A 19,161-nucleotide genomic window follows, 5' to 3' on the forward strand; every position below is an offset into this window, starting at 1 on the left:
ATCAAGCTGTTCCTGCAATCGAGGCACTTGCAGGGCTTCATTTACTGGTGGCTCCGTTGGTGTCTTGTCAAATGAGAGCTACTGGTGAAGCTCTTCCCAGTGTGGGCCTCTCCCCAGTGTGGATGCGCTGGTGCCTGATGAGGGTGGAATTGTGCTTGAAGCTCTTCCTGCAGTCAGGGCAGTAGAAGGGCCTCTCATCTGTGTGAATCCGCTCATGCAGGCGGAGATTTGAGCTGGTCCGAAACCTCTTCCCACACGTGCGGCACTCGTAGGGTCTCTCCCCAGTGTGGATAAGCTGGTGCCTGATGAGGTGGGACTTGCGCTTGAAGCCCTTCCCGCAATCAGGGCAGTGGAAGGGCCTTTCTTCTGTGTGAATCTGCCAGTGCCTGGCGAGATCAGGGCTGGTGTGAAACCTCTTCTGGCACTCAGGACACTCGTAGGGCCTCTCCCCAGTGTGGATGCACTGGTGGGTCAAAAGGGTGGAGCTGCAGCTGAAGCCCTTCCCACACTCCCCACACTCGTAGGGCCATTCCCCAGCGTGGATCATCTGGTGGCTGATCAGGGTGCTGCTCTGCCTGAAGCTCTTCCCACACTCCAAGCACTTGTGGGGCTTTTTCCCATCATGAAGCTGCTCATGGGCCACCAGCTCCGAGCTCTGGCTGAAGCTCTGTCCACCTTCCTGGCTCAGGGTGGGTCTTTCCTCCTCAGAGCACCCTGGGCTGGGTTTGGAGCCCCTTCTCCTGTGGGATCTCTGGGACTGGTCCTCCACGTTGGAATTCTGCACTGTGGAGCCACTCAAAATGGCCTCTTCCATGAGGTTCTGCTTTGGGGATTTGTCCTCCCTGGTCTCCATCCTCTGCTTCTTCCCTGGGGGAGGAAGGACAAGGAGAGGATGGGATTTGCCTCCATGCCAGAGGGAAGGGGAAGGAGATCCCCCCAGTGCATCCCCGGCAGGACGGGGTTGGCAGCAGGGTTGTCCTGCAGCCAGGGGCTGTGCTGGGCTGGGAGATGGAGCAGGAGAGAGGGGGAAAGGGGCATTGACTTCCTCCTCACCTGCCTGGGGCTCCTGGGGAACCTTCTTCTTCCTCACAGCCTCCTCCTCCATCTGGCCAAGTTTACGGGATGGAAAATCCTGTTTTGGGAAGAAAACAAGGGATAAGTACATTGAATTTTGTACTTGTTTGAAGGCAAACCTGGGGAGGGTCTAAACCAGGATTACAATTTAATAAGAAAATGAAGATCTAGGCAATGATGCAGAAACACTGCCTTAAACTGACAGAGTCAGGATATAACCTGACACCCTGTTGCTGGTCAGGCTGTTGGCAGCTGTCCCATTAAATGGTGGCTGCAGTCCTGTGGGAGTGATGAACGTGATTCTGTCCAAGCAGTGATCCTGTAGAAGGGTCTGGTCTTCCTCTGAAGGTCCAGTGGTGGTTCTGGAGCTCTTGTCCTCTGGGAATCCAGTAGGCAAGCTGCTCCTGGTGTTGCAAGGCTCAGCTTATATGCAGGTAGGAATGCTTGGATCCTCCCCCTGGGCGGAGCATCCCACAATGGGAGGATGGAATTTGATCAGTCCTGCAGTGACACTCAATGGCCCATTCCCAGAAGATATCTCCCCTGGAGGGCGTTATCAGGGCTGAGTCATGGAAGAGATCAAGAACACTGCCCCACCTGTTTCTAGCAGTTGATGAAGATGGGCATTGAAAACATGCATTTGGTTCCATCTTACACTGCAGCCTGAAACAGTGGGGGAATCCCTGCTCAGGGGGTGAACACCACCCACCTTACCCAAACTGGCTCAGGTGTAAAACCCCCACCCCGGGAAGGCCACACACACAGGGGACAATGTCACACTTGCCCTGCTCCAGGGCAAATGGCATCTCTCTAATATTTTCTTAACCAGATTGCAAAATTATTTTGGCACAGTGAGTTCAGGGCACTGTTCTTTGACCCCTGTTGCCTTTGACAACAGCATGCTTCCTTCCTCTGAGGAGGTTGTGGGTCTCTCTGGAGGAACTCTTGGAAACTTGGATGCAGCTTTGTCTGAGCGACCTATGGGAGAACTGATGAGGAAAATGGCTGTTGTGGGACTGGAGTGTAAAGAAAATACTTTGTTGTCCCTGCTTGAAAAGTTTGTTAAAATCACTGGAGGAAATGGAGCAAATAATACCAGCAAGACTGACAAGGTTCATTCACCACATGGTGAGGAACACAAGGCTGCTAAAAGTCCCACAAGAAGCCCAGCTCAAGTAGCCAAATTCCCAAATAACTACTGAATTCCCAGGCTTGGCTTTTTCCAAATGTGAGAATCATTATTCTCTTCATCCCTGTCACCTTTGTGACAGCTACACAGAGCTTCCACTGCCTTTTAATAATATCTGTATTGGGCCGAATTTGCACTTTTCTTTAATTGGAACCTGCCAGCAGCTGAGCTGGAGCTGTGCAGGAACCAAGGAAACTTGGAATTGCCACAGAATTGCTTCTATTGTCAGCCGGTGCTGCAGTGGCCGTGGGGCAGAGGGGTGGGAAAGGGGGCTCCGGGGTGGCAGTGGAGGAAATGCCGGGCCCGGGGGCTGAGCACAGGGCTGAGCACGCAGAGATGGTTTTGTTCTTGCTGAGCTCGCACTGAGCCAAGGCCTGTCCTGCCCCTCATTCGGCCACGCTGGGGAGGGGCTGAGGGTGTGGGGGAGCTTGGGAGGGGACACAGCCAGGACAGGAGATCCCAGCTGACCCCAGGGATAGCCCAGACCATAGGACATCATGATCAGTGCATGAAGTGTGGGGAACAAGGAGGAAGGGGGCACATTTGCAGTGAAGGGTTTTGTCTCCCCAGGTAACACTTAGGCAGGATGGGGCCCTGTTTCGCCAGTGGGCAGGGCCCGCACCAAAGACACAGACACCAACTTTACTTAAGGAACAGTGTAATTTAGATAATGCAAATTTGCAAAAAATTACAAAAATATTAGGTAGGCAAAGCAAATAATCATTAGTCAATAATTCCAAAAGAGAAGATGTTGAAATGAGTATCACACAACTGTCCATTTCTGGCTGCAGGCTCTGGAGATTCTATCTCTGCCTTCAATCAGGGTTGCATTCCCTAAAGAATCCTGGTACCAAATCCTGCTTTCCAAGGCTTGAACAGTGTCTCAGGTTTAGCTGGGTGTGTATTCAATTACCCTCTGTTAAAGGTGGGGCAATTATCATCTGTTAATTGAGCAGTTTACTTTATCTCTTCCACATGAATCCTCCCTCCAGGGAGATATCTTCTGTTAATGGGCCATTGAGTGTCACTGATAAAAATTCCATCATCCCATTGTGAGAAGCTCTGCCCAGAGGGAGGAGCCAAGCATTCCTACCGGGATATAATCTGAGAATGTGAACAACAGAGTCAGCCTTCTCCCACAGGATTCCCAGAAAAGCAGCTTTCAGCTCCACTGGATCCCAGAGGAAGACCAGGCCGATCGATGCCACAACTGGACCTTCAGAGGAAAACTCCACCCTTCTACAGGATCACTGCTCCAACAGAACCACACCTGTCCCTGCAGGAGCACTGCAGCCACCATTTAACAGGAGTGCTACCAACACTCTGACCCACAGGGTGTCAGGTCGTATTCTTACTCTGTAAGTAGTTTTTAGTACTACTGCATTTGTATTTTTAATTTTCCTTCTGAAGAACTGTTATTCCTATTCCCATAGACTTTGCTTGACAGCCTCTTGTTTTGAAAATTATAATTCCAAGTGAAGGGATTAACATTTTCCATTTCAAGGGAGTCTCCTGCCTTCCTTAGCAGACACCTGTCTTTTCAAACTGACACAATGCCCTGGGACAGCCAGGCAGGTGAGGAGGAAGTCAGTGCCCCTTTCCCCCTCTCTCCTGCTCCATCTCCCAGCCCAGCACAGCCCCCGGCTGCAGGACAACCCTGCTGCCAACCCCGTCCTGCCGGGGATGCACTGGGGGGATCTCCTTCCCCTTCCCTCTGGCATGGAGGCAAATCCCATCCTCTCCTTGTCCTTCCTCCCCCAGGGAAGAAGCTGAGGATGGAGACCAGGGAGGACAAATCCCCAAAGCAGAACCTCATGGAAGAGGCCATTTTGAGTGGCTCCACAGTGCAGAATTCCAATGTAGAGGAAAAGCCCCAGAGATCCCACAGGAGAAGGGGCTCCAAACCCAGCCCAGGGTGCTCTGAGGAGGAAAGACCCACCCTGAGCCAGGAAGGTGGGTAGAGCTTCAGCCAGAGCTCAGAGCTGGTGGTCCATGAGCAGCTTCATGATGGGGAGAAGCCCCACAAGTGCTTGGAGTGTGGGAAGAGCTTCAGGCAGAGCAGCACCCTGATCAGCCACCAGATGATCCACACTGGAGAATGGCCCTACGAGTGTGGGGAGTGTGGGAAGGGCTTCAGCTGCAGCTCTGCCCTCATCATCCACCAACGCATCCACACTGCAGAGAGGCCCTACGAGTGTCCCCAGTTTCAGAAGAGGCTTCACACCAGCTCCCATCTCCTCTGTCACCAGCGAATTCACTCAGAGGAGAGGCCCTTCCACTGCCCTGACTGTTGGAAGGGCTTCAAGCAGAAATCCCACCTCATCCACACTGGGGAGAGGCCCTACGAGTGTCCCATATGTCAGAAGAAGTTTCCCACCAGCTTCCAGCTCCTCCAACACCAGCGGATTCACACAGATGAGAGGCCCTTCCTCTGCCCAGACTGCGGAAAGGGCTTCAAGCACAACTCCACCCTCATCACCCACTGGCGCATCCACACTGGGGAGAGGCCCTACGAGTGTCCCCAGTGTGGGAAGAGCTTCACCCAGAGCTCTCACTTGACCAGACACCAATGGAGCCACCAGTAAGGAAAGGCCTGCAAATGCCCCAGCTGCAGGAACAGCTTCATGCATCAATCCAGCTTCATCCCCCATGGGAGGACCCGCGTTGGGAAGAGTCCTGGGGATCCGTGTTGCCCATGATCCATGCTGGAAAGACACCTGTCCCTTTTCCTGCCCGTGACATGATGTGGGATGGAAGAACATGAGGGTCTGGCCATGGCCCTGTCATTACATTCACTCCCCCCTCAGGTCATTGCCAGGGGCAGGGAAGGGACTCTCTCTCTCTCTCTCTCTCCCTGAGGAAAAGAGTGTCCTTTCCAGACAGGGGAAATTGTGGCCAGGAAGACCCAGTGAGTTGTGTTTTCCCTGTAAACAGTTTTATTTATCCCTTCTGTTACCAATATTATTTCTGTTACTGTTTGTTCCTTATCTCGTTGCTGTTCCCAATAAATTGTTCTTATCCCAGCCCAGGATCTTTGCCTTTTGTGCTTTCCATGGGAGGCGGGAGGGCAGCGAGGGCAGTGCGGTTTTAGCGGGAGCAGGAAATTAGGGAATCCCATTCCTGAAGCCTGGCCTGCGGAAAGCGAGCATCCCAGCTGGTGCCAGCCCTGGTGGCCACGGCAGCAGCCTTGGGAGCGGGTCCCTGGCTGGGGCTGTGGGAACCTCTTCCCTCTGGTGCCCAGGGACAGGAGTGGAGGGAGCGGCTGCAGCTGAGTTGGGGCAGGCTCAGGTCGGATGTCAGGAAAAGGTTTTTGGCCAGAGGCTGCTGGGGCCCTGGCCAGACTCCCCAGGGAAGGCTCCCAGCTCCAGGGCTCTCTGAGCTGCAGCAGCGTTTGGCCAGCGCTGCCAGGCCCAGGCTGGCATTGTTGGGGTGTCCTGTGCAGGGCCAGCAGTTGGACTGGAGGATCCTGATGGGTCCCTCCCAGCTCAGCCCATTCTGTGCTTCTGGGATCCCATGGGCCTGGGGATGGGGGCTGCCAATGGTTGCCATGGCAACGGGCTCTGGCTGCAGGCCTGAGCTGGTGTCCATGGCAACCAGCCCTGGCATGGGGTCTCTATGGAGCTGCCAAGGGACTGAGCATAGCAACAGGGGCTGGGGATGGTTGCCATGGAAACTGACCACAGCAACAGGGGGCTGGGGATGGTTGCCATGGAAACGGACCACAGACACAGGGTCCTGGTGATGGTTGCCTGCTAAGGATCAGATTTGTCACAGGCCCTCAGAGGGGTTCCATGGGATCTTTCCAAGAGTCTCCAGGCTGTTCCAGAGCTGGAATGTCACAGGCAGGGACAGGGGCTCCATGGAGACCTCCCAGGGCTTTCTGGGATGGTAAAGAGCCCTGTGGTCAGAGGCAGTCACAGCCATTCCATGGTGACATCCCTGGGCACCTTGGGCTGCAAAGGCACCCATCTGTCCCAGGCACTCACGGGGGCTCCACGGTGACATCCCAGGAGTGCCCAGGCTGCCAAAGAGCCGGGATGGCCCAGACACTCACAGGGGTTCCTGTCATGGGCACAGTGGGAGCTTCAGGCAACGTTTATTAGAGAAGCTCCTGTTTGGTCACAAGGTGCAGAAAGGATCCCCAATAGACCTCACAGATCCCCAAATGTCACCTTTGAGTCAGAGATGACACAGACTCAGATCAGAAGGCTAAGGGCTAAAAGTCACCTGTTGTTTCAATCCTCTTCTTTTATATCTTGGTTTGCTACAGGTGGACCTCACTGGTCATTTCATCAACACATTTCCCATGATTGGCCAATTAAGACAACACCCTTCAGTAAACAACTTTTGGAAAAAAGCCAACTTATAACAAACATTTTCAGAGCACCAGTTATTGATGTTTGTTTCATGATGGTCCTTTGTGGGGGCTCCCTGGATGGAGGAAACCCTCCTGTAGCAGTTCTGTGCCACGTAAAAGGAGCTGCATGGGACTTCTTCAGTCTTCAGCTTCTTGTTTATTCTTATTATATCTAAAGGTTTGCATTGCTGTCCACACCAGGCTCAGTGCACTGAAAAAGCACCGCAAAATTGCTCTGAAATGTACAGTTTCAAGGTCCTTAAAGTTGTCTCATCCATTTAACTCTTAAAACATACATTATTTCTACTTATCTACCAGTAGCTCATCCCTTAACTGTCCAGATAACCTTTTCACTGTGCTTTCCTTGACCAATGACCCTGTGCCACCAACACTGCAGAAAATGGAGTAGAGGAAGAAGAAGAAGAAGACAGGGACTACACCCCAATTCCTCCATCTTGCTTCCTATCTACACCATACTAAAAATCCCAAAACCTAAATTTCTCACCCAAGTGACATGCTATACTACCCTCCAATCTATTTTACACTTGGGTAAATTCTAATCTGTCTCAAAGTCCTGGAAATGCTCTCCATGGGTGATGGTTAAAGGCAGTGTTTCTCTGGGGGTCAGGACTCAGAGCAGACAGAGAAATATTCCCTGTGCCTTGGATTCCCACACATTTAACGTAAAATCCTTTAACCCTTAACATGTGAAGTTACGCAAAAATGATCCAGGGAAGTAGGATTCAAAGGAGAAGAAATAGAGAACAACAGAAAGACAGAAGATCCATAGAAAGACACACACATGGGTACCAACTGCTGGGGTTCCAACATCACAACAAAAGGAACCCCAGGAGAAGGGCGGATCCTCGTGCTCCGGCTTTTAACCCCCTGGGCCTTCATGGCCCTGCCCCTGGGGTGGGACTTCCAGTTGCTTGTCCAATCAGAGCCAGGGTAGCACCAGCTGCTGGTGTGTGATTGATTGATTGATTGACAGCTGGGCCAATCAGAGCTGGGTTAGAACTGCCCCTGCTGTGTGATTGACAGCTCTGCCAGGCCAGGGCTGGGGGTGGGGCTCTGTCCCACCACAAACCAAGGCCTGACCCGGCCCTGGCCCCACACGGGCATTCCGAGCATCCCAAGGTGTCTCGGGACATGGATCTCATCCAGCCTCTGACAGCGACCACAGTACACTATGGAACCTCATGGAGCCATGGCTCAGTTGTGACAATGGAGATCCAAGGAAATGGTGGTGAGACTGTGGAATCCAGGAATCATGGAATCAAGGAGACCATTGTGCAAATCATGGCCCCTATGAAAGCAAGGATCAATGATCAAACTGTGGTTTGATTGTGATTGATTTAAAATAGAAACAAGGAGCCATTGTTTCACAGCGGGGCTGCGTGGGGCCAATGGACCCTTGTGACTCTGTTGGGGCTCATGAAACCAAGAAGCCATTGTGACATTGCCAGACCTCATGGAATCAAGGAGACCATTGTGACAGTGTGGGCACCCATGAAATCCATGGAACATGGAACAGGTCTGCCTGGTTTGGCCTCCTGGGGGCTATCTGACTGGGTCCCACTGAATTTGGCATGTCAAGGGCCACTTCCCATCTGACCGTGAAGCACTGGGGCTCCGTGCTTTCATTCCCATGGAAAAGAACTGTCTTTCTTGTCTAGGCACCCATGGCCAAAATTTGGATTCTGCATCTAAAATTCTCTATATCCAAGGGTTACTCCCAGACAAAATCTGCCCGTACAGTCAAGTCTGGCTGGCCTTGGCCTCTGGTGGCTGCCTCTCATCTGCCCCTGCACCACTGGAGCTCACTTGTTTCCTTCCTATGGAGACCATTGTGACACTGTGGAGCATTGTGGAACCAATGGGCCATGGTGACACTGCAGGCCCTTGTGGAACCTGTGACACTGTAGGAACTTGTGGAACCAAGGGAATCATTGTGACCCTGCAGGGCCCCGTGGAAGGAAGGGATCATTGTGACACTCTGGGAACTTGTGGAACCAAAGGAATCATTGTTGCCCTACGTGGCCCTAATGGACCCAAGGGGCCATTGGACACAGCCAGGCTTCATGGAACCAATAGACCATTAGGACACTGTGGGGCCTTGTGGAACCATGGAGACCATAAAGATCCTTAAGGACTTGTGTAATCAAGGGGCCATTATGACACCTGAGGGCACCATGGAAGCAAGAGAACCATTGTGGCACTGCAAGGCCTCATGGAAGCAAGGAGCCATTGTGACACTGCAGGGCCCTGTGGACCCAAGGGAACATGAAACAGGTGTGGCTGCCTTGGTCTCCCAGGGCCCACCTGACAGGTCTGGCTGACCTTGGAATGTGGAAGGCCACTCCAATCTACTCCTGAAACAGTGGGGCTCTGGGCTCTTCTTTTTATGGAAAAGAACTTTCCATTTTTTCCAGGCATCCATGGCTAAAATTAGGATTTCACCTCCAAATTTCTATGTATCCAAGGCTTGCTCCCAGACAAAAGCTGCCAGGACAGACAGGTCTGGCTGGTCTTTGACTCCTGAGTGCCAGAACTCACCTGTTTTGCAAACACTGGAAAGGGATCTGTGCTTTTCTTTGTATGGAAATAATCATCCTTTTCCAGGCACAAATGTTTGAAATTAGGACTCCACATTCATAATTTCAAATATCCAAGGATTGCTCCAAGCAAACCTACCAGGACAGACAGGTCAGGCTTGCCTTGGCCTCTGGTGGCTGGCGGTCATCAGCTCCTGAAACACGAGGGCTCTGTGGTTTCCTTCCTATGGAGACCAATGTGACATTTGGGAGCCTTGTGAAATGAAGGGGCCATTGTGACACTGCAGAGCACCATGGATCCAAGGGACCATTGTGACACTGTGGGGCCTCGTGGAACCAAGGACATCATTGTGGCTCTGTTGGGCCATATGGTCCCAAGGGACCAGAGCAAAGCAGCGGTGTGGGAGTTAGCCTGGCTGTAACTCAGAGTCAGCCAGATTTTACCCCAAAACATTTGGGCATGAGTTTCAAGCCCTGGAAATAATTTGTTTAACTTAGGGTAAGCTTGAGAATTCCCCCATAAGCCTTTAGTGCTGTTATGCTAAGTTGTCAAAGTTCTACTTCCTATTGGTTACTTGTTTCCCCTATAGGGTTATTGTTCTAGAGTGTTCTACCCCCAAGTGTACACGCTGTTGCTTCCCCTTTGTCTCGGGTCTTTGGATCCTGCCCCTCATACAGTTCTCGACTTCTCCATGTTTATTGTTTCTCACCCTGTTATTAAAGTTCTTTTTGAGCAACTCCATCGAACCCGCACCTTTTCATTTTTGCCACCCTTGCCCTGAAGTCAGGGAACCAGAGAGGTTTGTCACAGCCACCCTCATTGTGACCTTTGGCGCCTGAACAGGGACCATGACACTCAGGGCTCCCTGTGTCAGTCACGTCAGCTGGGGTTAGCTGATGGATAGGCCAGTGCTCCCTGGGATTTTGGATTGTGCTGGGCCCAGTGGATTCATCGTTGCTTCAAGGGACCTTGCCTGGGATTGGCAGGGACAACGACGGTTTCACCTGCATAGGATTGCAGATGGGTTTGGGGAAATGCAAGACATTTATTGCCCATTTTGCCACTGTGTTTTTACAATATGCACCCACGTCCCATAATTGATTTGGGGTGTTCTGGTGGCTCTTCCCCGTAAGGTGGAGAAAGAGAAAAATGGGTGCCAGATGTCCAAAGTAGAAAGGAGCATATATGGATGCTTTAATTCTCACTGATCATGACAAAATATTTTCAAAGAACAAATTAAAATCAATCATGAGGTGGATCATTAAAAATTTTCCAGATGCTTCTTCTAACAAAATCCATACCACTGAATTTCAGCATTCAGTGGGAGTTAAATGTACAACCTTTCAATCAAAAGGGACCCCATTGCACTCTGCATGCTCCTCATCTTCGACACCATCCTTGAGATCCTTCACCAGCAAGCAGTGGGTCGAAAACTCAATCCAAAGCTCACTCCTAACTCAGGACCTCCCTTCAAACCTGCCTTTCTCAGACCTTCCACGATGGTCCAAGATGGCAATGGCCACGCAGTCTTGGAGCATCATGCCCTGGAGACTCAAGACAGAAGGAGCCCGAATGTGGCTCAGGAGCCCAACCATCCTCCCTCCATCTTGGCTCCTCCCCTTCCTGCTACCACAGCCTTCTCTTCCGCCCTGAATGAACCTCTAGACTCCACCCCCACAACTGTGGGTCACGCCCCCACTGTCAATCATTCCACCTCCACCCTGAGCAATGCCTCCAGTTAAGGAAGGAGACTGGCAAATAGTCTCGAAACTCCTTGTTGCCCTCGTATTAAAGAAGGGGGCAGAAACCCAGGTATCAAACATTGGTTTACGGGGAAATCAAGGATCTGTGTAGGGCAGCTAAAGACAAGAGGAAGGACTTAACTTGTTTTAATGGCCTAATGAGGGCCATGTTTACAGCACATGTCTTAACTCCCTACGATTTAAAATATATTATGACCATGTTGTTGTCACCTACAGAATACACCCTGTGGGAAGGGGGATGGAAGTGTTTACTAAATCAATTAATAGCAGACTATGCTAATAATGAGGCAAGGGCGGAATTGACAATCAGCCATCCAGCTGGAGAAAGACAACACAGGTTACCAGATGATCAAGCAGCAGGTATCCCCAGAGAAGTATTGGATGATATCAAAGAGATGGCTTTGACAGCTTTAATCCAGGTATTGGATGGTAGCACCCCCAATTTGGACTACCTTGGGTGGCTGCAGCTAAAGCTTTAGGGCAATCAGACCATCCTGGGTGCCTGTTAAGTAAGCAAACCAATGCTGCCTCCCTCACATTGAGTGGCTGCTCTCAGACACAGAGACCATCAGACACGCCACCTTGCAGAACAGTGATAGAATTTTTACTCTGGGCACATGGGCATGGCTGTGTAGACTCTGAGGGCATGTGCTGCATGAACCTCTCCAGCCACAGCGAGTCAATCCACAAGAGCATTCAGGTACTGAAGGAAGGGTTCAAGAAGCTTCAAGTGGAAAACAAAGACTGGTTCAAGAAACTCTTCAAATCCTGAGGACGAAAGGGTTGGATGATGTCTGGCTAAAAGAGGACATTTATTATCTAAGTGGTTGTTGTTGTATTGATAATTGTCCCATGTTTTTTTGGATGCTTTTAGAATGTCTTACAAAATTCTTTCAATTCCATCTTTGTTGTAAAACAGAAAGGGGGAAGATACCCAACACAGGCTCCTCATGGACTCCTTAGAGGAGAGAATTGGAGGCCAGGATGGCACAAAAACCTCTCAGAGACTCAGTATGGGAAAGAAAATCCTTAAAAGAATCTAAAAGTATTCTAAAAACCATAAAGTACCTTAAAAACCTTGAGTATCTCAAGGCATTAATGAGCCCCACTGAGTGTCAGTACAAAGCTCTCCAGGGACTCATTAATGCAGATAATTGGGGCCATGATTATCCAAACCTCTCACAGAGTCTGAATCAAAAGGGCAACACCAAGTACCTTAAAATAACTCAAGTACCCTGAAGTATTAATGAGCCCCACTGAGTGTTGTTACTGACAAAGCCTCTCCAGGGACTAATTACAGCAGATAATTGGAGGCCAGGATTGCACAAACCTCTCAGAGACTCCAAGGCAAAAGCCAAGCCCAAAGTCCTTTGAAAAAGCTGCAGTCCCTGCAGGGAGCATGAAGGAGCCCCCAGGGCCATTGCTGAGCAAGGCTCCCCAGGGACTCCTTGCAGCAGATCCTTGAGGCCACTGGGATGTGGGCTAGGGGGGGATGCTGAGGGCAGCACAAGGGGCTGACAGTGCCCAGCCTGGCTGGGGCTGTGCCAGGAGGCCCCAGGGCCTCAGCACAAGGTGTCTCCTCCCAGCCCTTGCTGGCACAGACCCTGCTGTGCCCCAGGGCACCAAGACTTGGCTTCTCTTTGTCCCCACCTGTCATCACTGCCTGCAGGTCTCTGCTCTGCCTGGGGCCTGGGGACACTTGCTCAGTCGTGTCCCTCACTGGGACCCATTAAAAGTCCAAGGAAGTTTGGAGTTGGATTCTGCCTTGGAGTTCAGGAGAGGTTTCTTCAGCTCCCTCTCAGGGACTGATGCTCAGGGCCTGAGCACAAAGCCCCAGAGGCTGATTAAAGTCCTTGTGCTGTGTCTGTGCTGCTGAGCTGGGCTGGGCTCCTGGCACAGAGGCAGCTCCTGCTCACCAAGAAGAGCTTCAAAAGCACATTTCTCTTGATGAGCAGCTCTTGTGCCAGCCCAGCAGGGCTGGGGCACTGCCTGCAGCCAGCGCGGGCACAGCCCAGAGGCACAGAGAGCTTCAATCAGTCAGGGCTGGGAAGGGGCTGAGAAGTGCCTGGGGCACAATCACTGCCAGCCCTTGGCACAGGAACCTCTGGCTGCAGGACAATGCAGCTGCAGCTCCTGGAGCCATCTCCTCAAGCTGGAACATGCCAATGCCTGCAGAGCCTGTGAGTACATTCTCTGCTTGTCTCTTGTGCAGAGCAGCCAGGGGTGCCCAGGGCTGTCCTGCAGAGCAGGGTCCTGCAGCCCAGGGCGCTGTGCTGGGGCAGGGACTCTGCTGCCTGCCAGGGACAGCTCTCAGCCAGCCCTGGCAGCTGCTCCCAGCGCTGGGGGACAAGATCTGGGTGGCAGGAGACAGCTGGTGAGGCTTGGGAGTGTTCTCCATGTGTGGGGAGGATGCTGCATTGTTCAGGACTGCTCCCAGCATGGCATTTAACTGCAGAACATTTAGAAATAGATTATACAGGGAGTATAGCAAGGCAGAGGCTGCATAAAAGGGGATATCCTGCTTTTTAAATCTACTGTGCTGAGTTGGAAATTGCACATTGATATTCATCCATCAGTTCAGGTTGAGAAAAAAAAAAATATTCTCTGTTCATAATAGACCAGGCAGCAACAGCAATTACCACAGGACCCCTCACAGGCAGCATCAGTGTCGCTTTTCCAGCCTCCTCAGGGTTGCTCTGACATTGCCATCAGAGCCTGCAGAGCCAGAGCTGCCCCTGGGCAGTGCCTGAGCTGGGAGGGCTCTGCAGGGCAGAGCTGAGCCCCCAGGGCTGGGCTGGGCTCTGGTAGCACTGGCAGGGCCCAGTCCTGGGCACAGGGAAGCAGCTGCTGGCAGGGACAGCTCCAGGCAGCAGAGCCCTGGGCAGGCAGTGGGGGGAAAGTGCCCCCAGGCTCTGCTGGGATATTTCAAGTCCTCTCCACACCCAACTATTCCATGATTACTTTTCTTACAGGTCCCCATGCCAAGGCACCAAAAATGTCCAACCGCAGCTCCATCAGGCACTTCCTGCTGCTGGCATTGGCAGACACGCGGCAGCTGCAGCTCCTGCACTTCTGCCTCTTGCTGGGCATCTCCCTGGCTGCCCTCCTGGGCAACGGCCTCATTATCAGCGCCGTAGCCTGCGGCCACCACCTGCACACGCCCATGTTCTTCTTCCTGCTCAACCTGGCCCTCGCTGACCTGGGCTCCATGTGCACCACTGTCCCCAAAGCCATGCACAATTCCCTCTGGGACACCAGCAACATCTCCCACACTGGATGTGCTGCTCAGCTCTTTTTCTTTGTGTTCTTCATGTCAGCAGAATTTTCCCTCCTGACCGTGATGTGCTACGACCGCTACGTGTCCATCTGCAAACCCCTCCAGCCCTGAACCCCCTCATCTACAGCCTGAGGAACCAGGAGCTCAAGGCTACAGTGTGGAGACTGATGACTGGATGCTTTCAGGAAAATTAAACTGCTGGCCAATTTCTGCAAATCACTTGTAATAAAAGTCATCTTTGATACGTCATGATGGTGTCATTTTGGGGGTTGCTTTTCATTGTTTTACTTTTTTTCATATTGTCCACAAATATATGTCAGTGTTTGTGCCACTTCTCATTTTGTTTCTTTCCACCTTCCCTGTGGCTACACACTGTGTCAATGAGGGGCTGTGTTCTCTGTGGATTTAAAGGAACTAAAGGGTCTCCCAGCAGAGTTTTCTGCAGAGTGGCCCTTTTGTTGCATTCTCTGGAGCTGCAGCAGCAATGTCTGTGTGCAGAGCTGGGGCAGATCAGTGCTGGCCCAGCAGCTGTGCCCAGCAGCAGCAGCAGCAGCAGCACTTGGTGTTGCCAGTGCTGCTGCCGTGGCCCTGCCCCGCTGGCCTGGTGGCCCTGGTGTTGCTGCAGGGCCTGAGTGCTCTCGGGGCCGGGCACAGCCCTGGGGGTGGCAGTGCCGGGGCTGCAGCAGGGACAGGCCATGGGCACTGCTGGGGCAGCGCTGACGCCTCAGGCCAGGCCCTGGGGGCTCCAGGCTCCTTGCCCAGGCTCTCTCAAGAACACGGCCAGGCCAATGCTCAGCACAGAAACCCCCGTCAGCAGCCCCAGGCTGGCCGTGGGCAGGCTGGGGGCAAACAGCATGGCTGGGGCTCTGCAAGGGCCCTGGGCCAGACGGGAAGGAGCAGCAGAGCAGGGGCTGATCCATGCCCAGTGCGCTGCACAGCCCAGGGCAGCGTCCCAGAGCGTCCTCATGCAGCTGCCAACAACATCCCCCCTCTGCAGCCCTGGCCTCTCCCCCAGCTCACACAGGTGCCCCATCCTTGCAGGCACAGACACGGCAGCACTTCCTCAGCAGCCCCTGTTTGCATTGCACACAGCAGGGCCAGCACCCCCATGCTGTTGCTGTGGGGACATGACCCTGAGGGAGCACAAATGCCATCAGCCCCTGGGGCCAGCAAGGGCTGCGGGACACCAGGGAAACCACTCAGCTTTGTCCTGGCCTCTGCACTCAGCCAGAAAGTTTGTTCCCATCAGCTGGGAGTTTCCTGTGCCACTGCAGACGCTGTTGCTCAGAGCCAGGGCTGCCTGGCAGCCACCCCTAAACTGCTCTGAGCATTTCCTTTGCTTCTCCTTTACTTTCTTTACTCTTCCTGCTACAAATTTCTTCCTCTTGCCGACCCCAGGGGACCTAGAACTGGACAGAGTGTTTGAGGTGCTGCCCAAGCAGTGCTGAGCACAGGACAAGAATCACTGCCTTGGTCCTGCTGGCCACATCATTCCTGACCCAGGCCAGGAGCCATTGGCCTTCTTGGCCACCTGGTCACACTGCTGCCTCATGTCCAGCCTGCTGTCCATCCGTCCCTGCAGGTCCCTTTCTGCCTGGCTGCTCTCCAGCCACTCTGTCCCCAGCCTGTAGTGCTGCAGGGGTTGTTGTGGCCAAAGTGCAGGACCTGGCACTGGGACTTGTTAAACCTCACCTTGTTGGATTTGGGCCCTGGATCCAGCCTGTCCAGGGCCCTGTGCAGAGCCCTCCTACCCTCCAGCAGATCAACACTCCCAGACAACTTGGTGTCACCATGGTTCCATGAGGCCCCAGAGTGTCACAATGGTCTCCATGATTCCATGAGGCCTCCCAGTGTCACACTGTCCATTTGTTTCCATGGGACCCCTTGGTGTCACAAAGTCCCTTGGATCCTTGGGCCCTGCAGTGTCACAATGGCACCGTGGTCCCCTCAGGCCCTGCAGTGTCACAGTGGATCCTTGGTTCCATCAGGTCTGGCAGGGCAGCAATGCTCTCCTTGGTTCCACAGTGGCACAATGGCCTCTTGGTCCCAAGGGCCACCATGGTGTCAAACATGTTTCCTTCATTCCAGGAGTCCCTGAGGAGAAGCCCTGGCCCCTTGGTTCCATGGGGCCCTGCAGTGTCACAATGGCCCCATCGTGACACCAGGCCCTGCTCTGTCACAATGCTCTGCATGGTTCCACAAGGCCCTGCAGGGTCACAGTGGCCTCTGTGGTTCCACCAGGACCCAGACTGTCACAATGGACTCCTTGCTTCCATCCAGCCCCACAGTGTCACCATGGCCCCTTGGCTCTGTGCTGCCATGTCGTACACAGTGTCATCATGGTCCTCTTAGTGCCACCAGGCCCCGCAGAGTCACAATGGCCCCTTGCTTCCCCAGGGCCCTGCAGTGTCACAATCATCAGAGAATCAACCAGGCTGGAAAAGACCTTGGAGGGCATCAAGTCCAACCTGGGACCCAACACCACCTTGTCACCCAGACCATGGCACTGAGTGCCACATCCAGTCTTTCCTTAAACACCTCCAGGGATGGTGACTCACCCACCTCCCTGGGCAGCCCATTTCAAAGCCCAATCACCCTTAGTGTGGAGAATATTTCCTAATGTGCACCCTAAATGTCCCCTGGTGCAGCTGAAGGCTGTGTCCTCTTGTCCTGTCCCTGTTCCCAGGGAGAAGAGCCCGACCCCCACCTCGCTCCCTGTCAGGGAGTTATAGAGAGTGATGAGGTCTCCCCTGAGCCTCCTCTTCTCCAGGATAAACAACCCCAGCTCCCTCAGCCGCTCCTCACAGCACTTGTGTTCCACACCCCTCACCAGCCTTGTTGCCTTTCTCTGGACATGCTCCAGCCCCTCCATGTCCTTCCTAAATTGGGGTGCCCAAACTGGACACAGTACTCGAGGTGCTGCAGAACCAATGTCAAGCACAGCCCTGGTCCTGCTGGCCACACCATTCCTGAGGCATAGGAGTGCCAGGGGTTGGATGAGGGAAATGGTGGGGAGGGGGTGGGGAAAAATTCTGATTGATTGTCAGCCATGAAGGCTCTTGATTTTCATATCTGTTCAAACTGCATTACAAGTTTCTAGGGGTCAATATCAATTGGATGTTGATATATTGTATAGATGATATCAATCTATAAAAAGGAAAACAAAACTGGACAAAACAGTCCTCTTTGCATTGTTTTCATCACATTATATTCACTTTCAACAGATTTTTGAAATTCATCTTATTACCCACAAACAAATTGAAAATTAAAATTAGTCTCAAGGGCTTTTTTTTCTCAGGTGTTTTAAGCAAATGTTTATGAGCATTTCTCACTGAATTCCTGAACTGAAGAGCTCAATAAACAAGAGGCATCTGGAGTAATAAAATTCATCAGCAAACTCCAAGTGGCTGAGGATCCATCCCCATCAGAGCATCAATGAACAGAAATGGGCACTGCTTTGTGGCTGCCCCAGCTCTGGGATGGGCCCTGGGCCTGGAGCAGGAGCAGCTCTTGAGGGCCCCAAGGCTGGGGCTCTGGTGCTGCCCTGGGCAGATGGGATGGCAGCAGGGGCTGCAGAGCTCTCAGCACCTCAGGCCGAGGGGAGCAGGGCAGCCAGGGAGCCTCCTTTGGCCTTGGCCAAGCACCTTCCCCCATGGCTGGGGCTGAGTCCTGTGGCAGCTGCAGCTGCTGCTGTGGCCTTGGCAGGGGCTGAGGCCGTGGGGCCAGTGGCCAGAGCAGCCTGGCCTGAGCAGAGCTGTGGGGCCAGAGCCGGCTGGGCTGGGCTGGGCTCAGAGAGGCCCTTGGTGCTGCCCAGAGCTCAGGGCAGCTGGCAGAGCTTGCAGGGAGCTGGGCTGGGCTCCGAGAGCGTGGCCCAGAAACCATCAGTGTCCAGGTCAGCCTGGCTGAGCGTGCAGGGGCAGGACTCAGGCTAGGCCTTGTGGGGCAGGGCCAGCGCCTGTGCAAGGCATTGCAAACAGGCAAGTGGCCCAGAGAGGAGGCTGCTCTGTGCCCTTGGTGGCATGGACACAGCAGGGAGGGGGCCCAGGACATTTGTCAGCGCCAGCCTCTGTGCCCAGCTTTGGCCTGGGCTGAGTTTGGCTGTGGCCCAGCTCCATCCTCCTGCGGGGCTCAGGGCCTGTTCCCGGCCATGGCCAGCCCTGGCTGCCTCTCTGCTGGCCCAGAGGCTGGCAGAGCCCGGGGCAGGGCTGTCTGTGCAGCCCCACAGGTGCCAGGGGCTCTGCAGGAGCTGGCAGAGGCTGCCCAGCAGGGAGGCCATGGGGCACAGAGCCCCAAGGCTGCTGTGGGCACCACGGCACAGGGGCCGTTCCCAGCCGCAATGCTCCTGGCCTGGGCTGGGTCTGCACAGGGGCTGGGCCACCATGGCTGGGCCAGCACAGGGCCACAAAGGGGCCACGCAGCCGCTGCCGGGGCTGACAGCAAGGCCAGGCACACACAAGCAATTGCTGAGCATGGCCTGCACTGGCCAGGCCTGACTGTGCCAAAGGCAGAGCTCAGCTGCCCTTGGGGGCTGCAGCAACACTCCAGAGCCCAAAGAGCCCAAAGAGCCTCCATGGCTGGGCTGGAGACCAAGGTTGCAGCAGGGAAATGCAGGGCTGCTGCGGGATGGGGAGGCCATTGAATTCCAGCACACACCTCAGCTCTCCGATGATCCCAGCACCATGCTGGGCCCTGTTTCAGACTGGAGCAGAGCAGATGTTGATGGGACAGGAGCCCTGTGGGGCTGTCAGGGCCCTGCAGCTTGCAAGTTGCTCTGCTCTCCCTCAGGTGCTCTCGGAGAGATCCAATCCCAGCTGGGCACCTCAGGGCACAAGTGGCACAAGTGCCTGTTCATAGACACACAACTGATGTCTGCCTGGAAAGGGACACAAGTTTTAATTCCTGTTAGTTTCCCAATATACCAGAAAATCTTCATTATCTAGGT

The 19,161-nt window shown here is 53.5% G+C and overlaps 1 protein-coding gene across 1 annotated transcript in view; it reads right to left on the reverse strand.

Moving 5' to 3' along the window:
- Positions 1 to 19,161, reverse strand: part of LOC143692498 (uncharacterized) — a 311,453-nt gene that overhangs the window by 74,962 nt on the left and 217,330 nt on the right. Inside the window, exon 6 of the mRNA XM_077172732.1 lies at positions 246 to 675. Within this exon, the coding sequence (XP_077028847.1) occupies positions 246 to 675 (430 nt within the window). The remainder of the gene's footprint in view (positions 1 to 245; positions 676 to 19,161) is intronic.

This window comes from Agelaius phoeniceus, assembly GCF_051311805.1.
Source record: "Agelaius phoeniceus isolate bAgePho1 chromosome W unlocalized genomic scaffold, bAgePho1.hap1 SUPER_W_unloc_1, whole genome shotgun sequence".
Lineage (NCBI taxonomy): Eukaryota > Metazoa > Chordata > Aves > Passeriformes > Icteridae > Agelaius > Agelaius phoeniceus.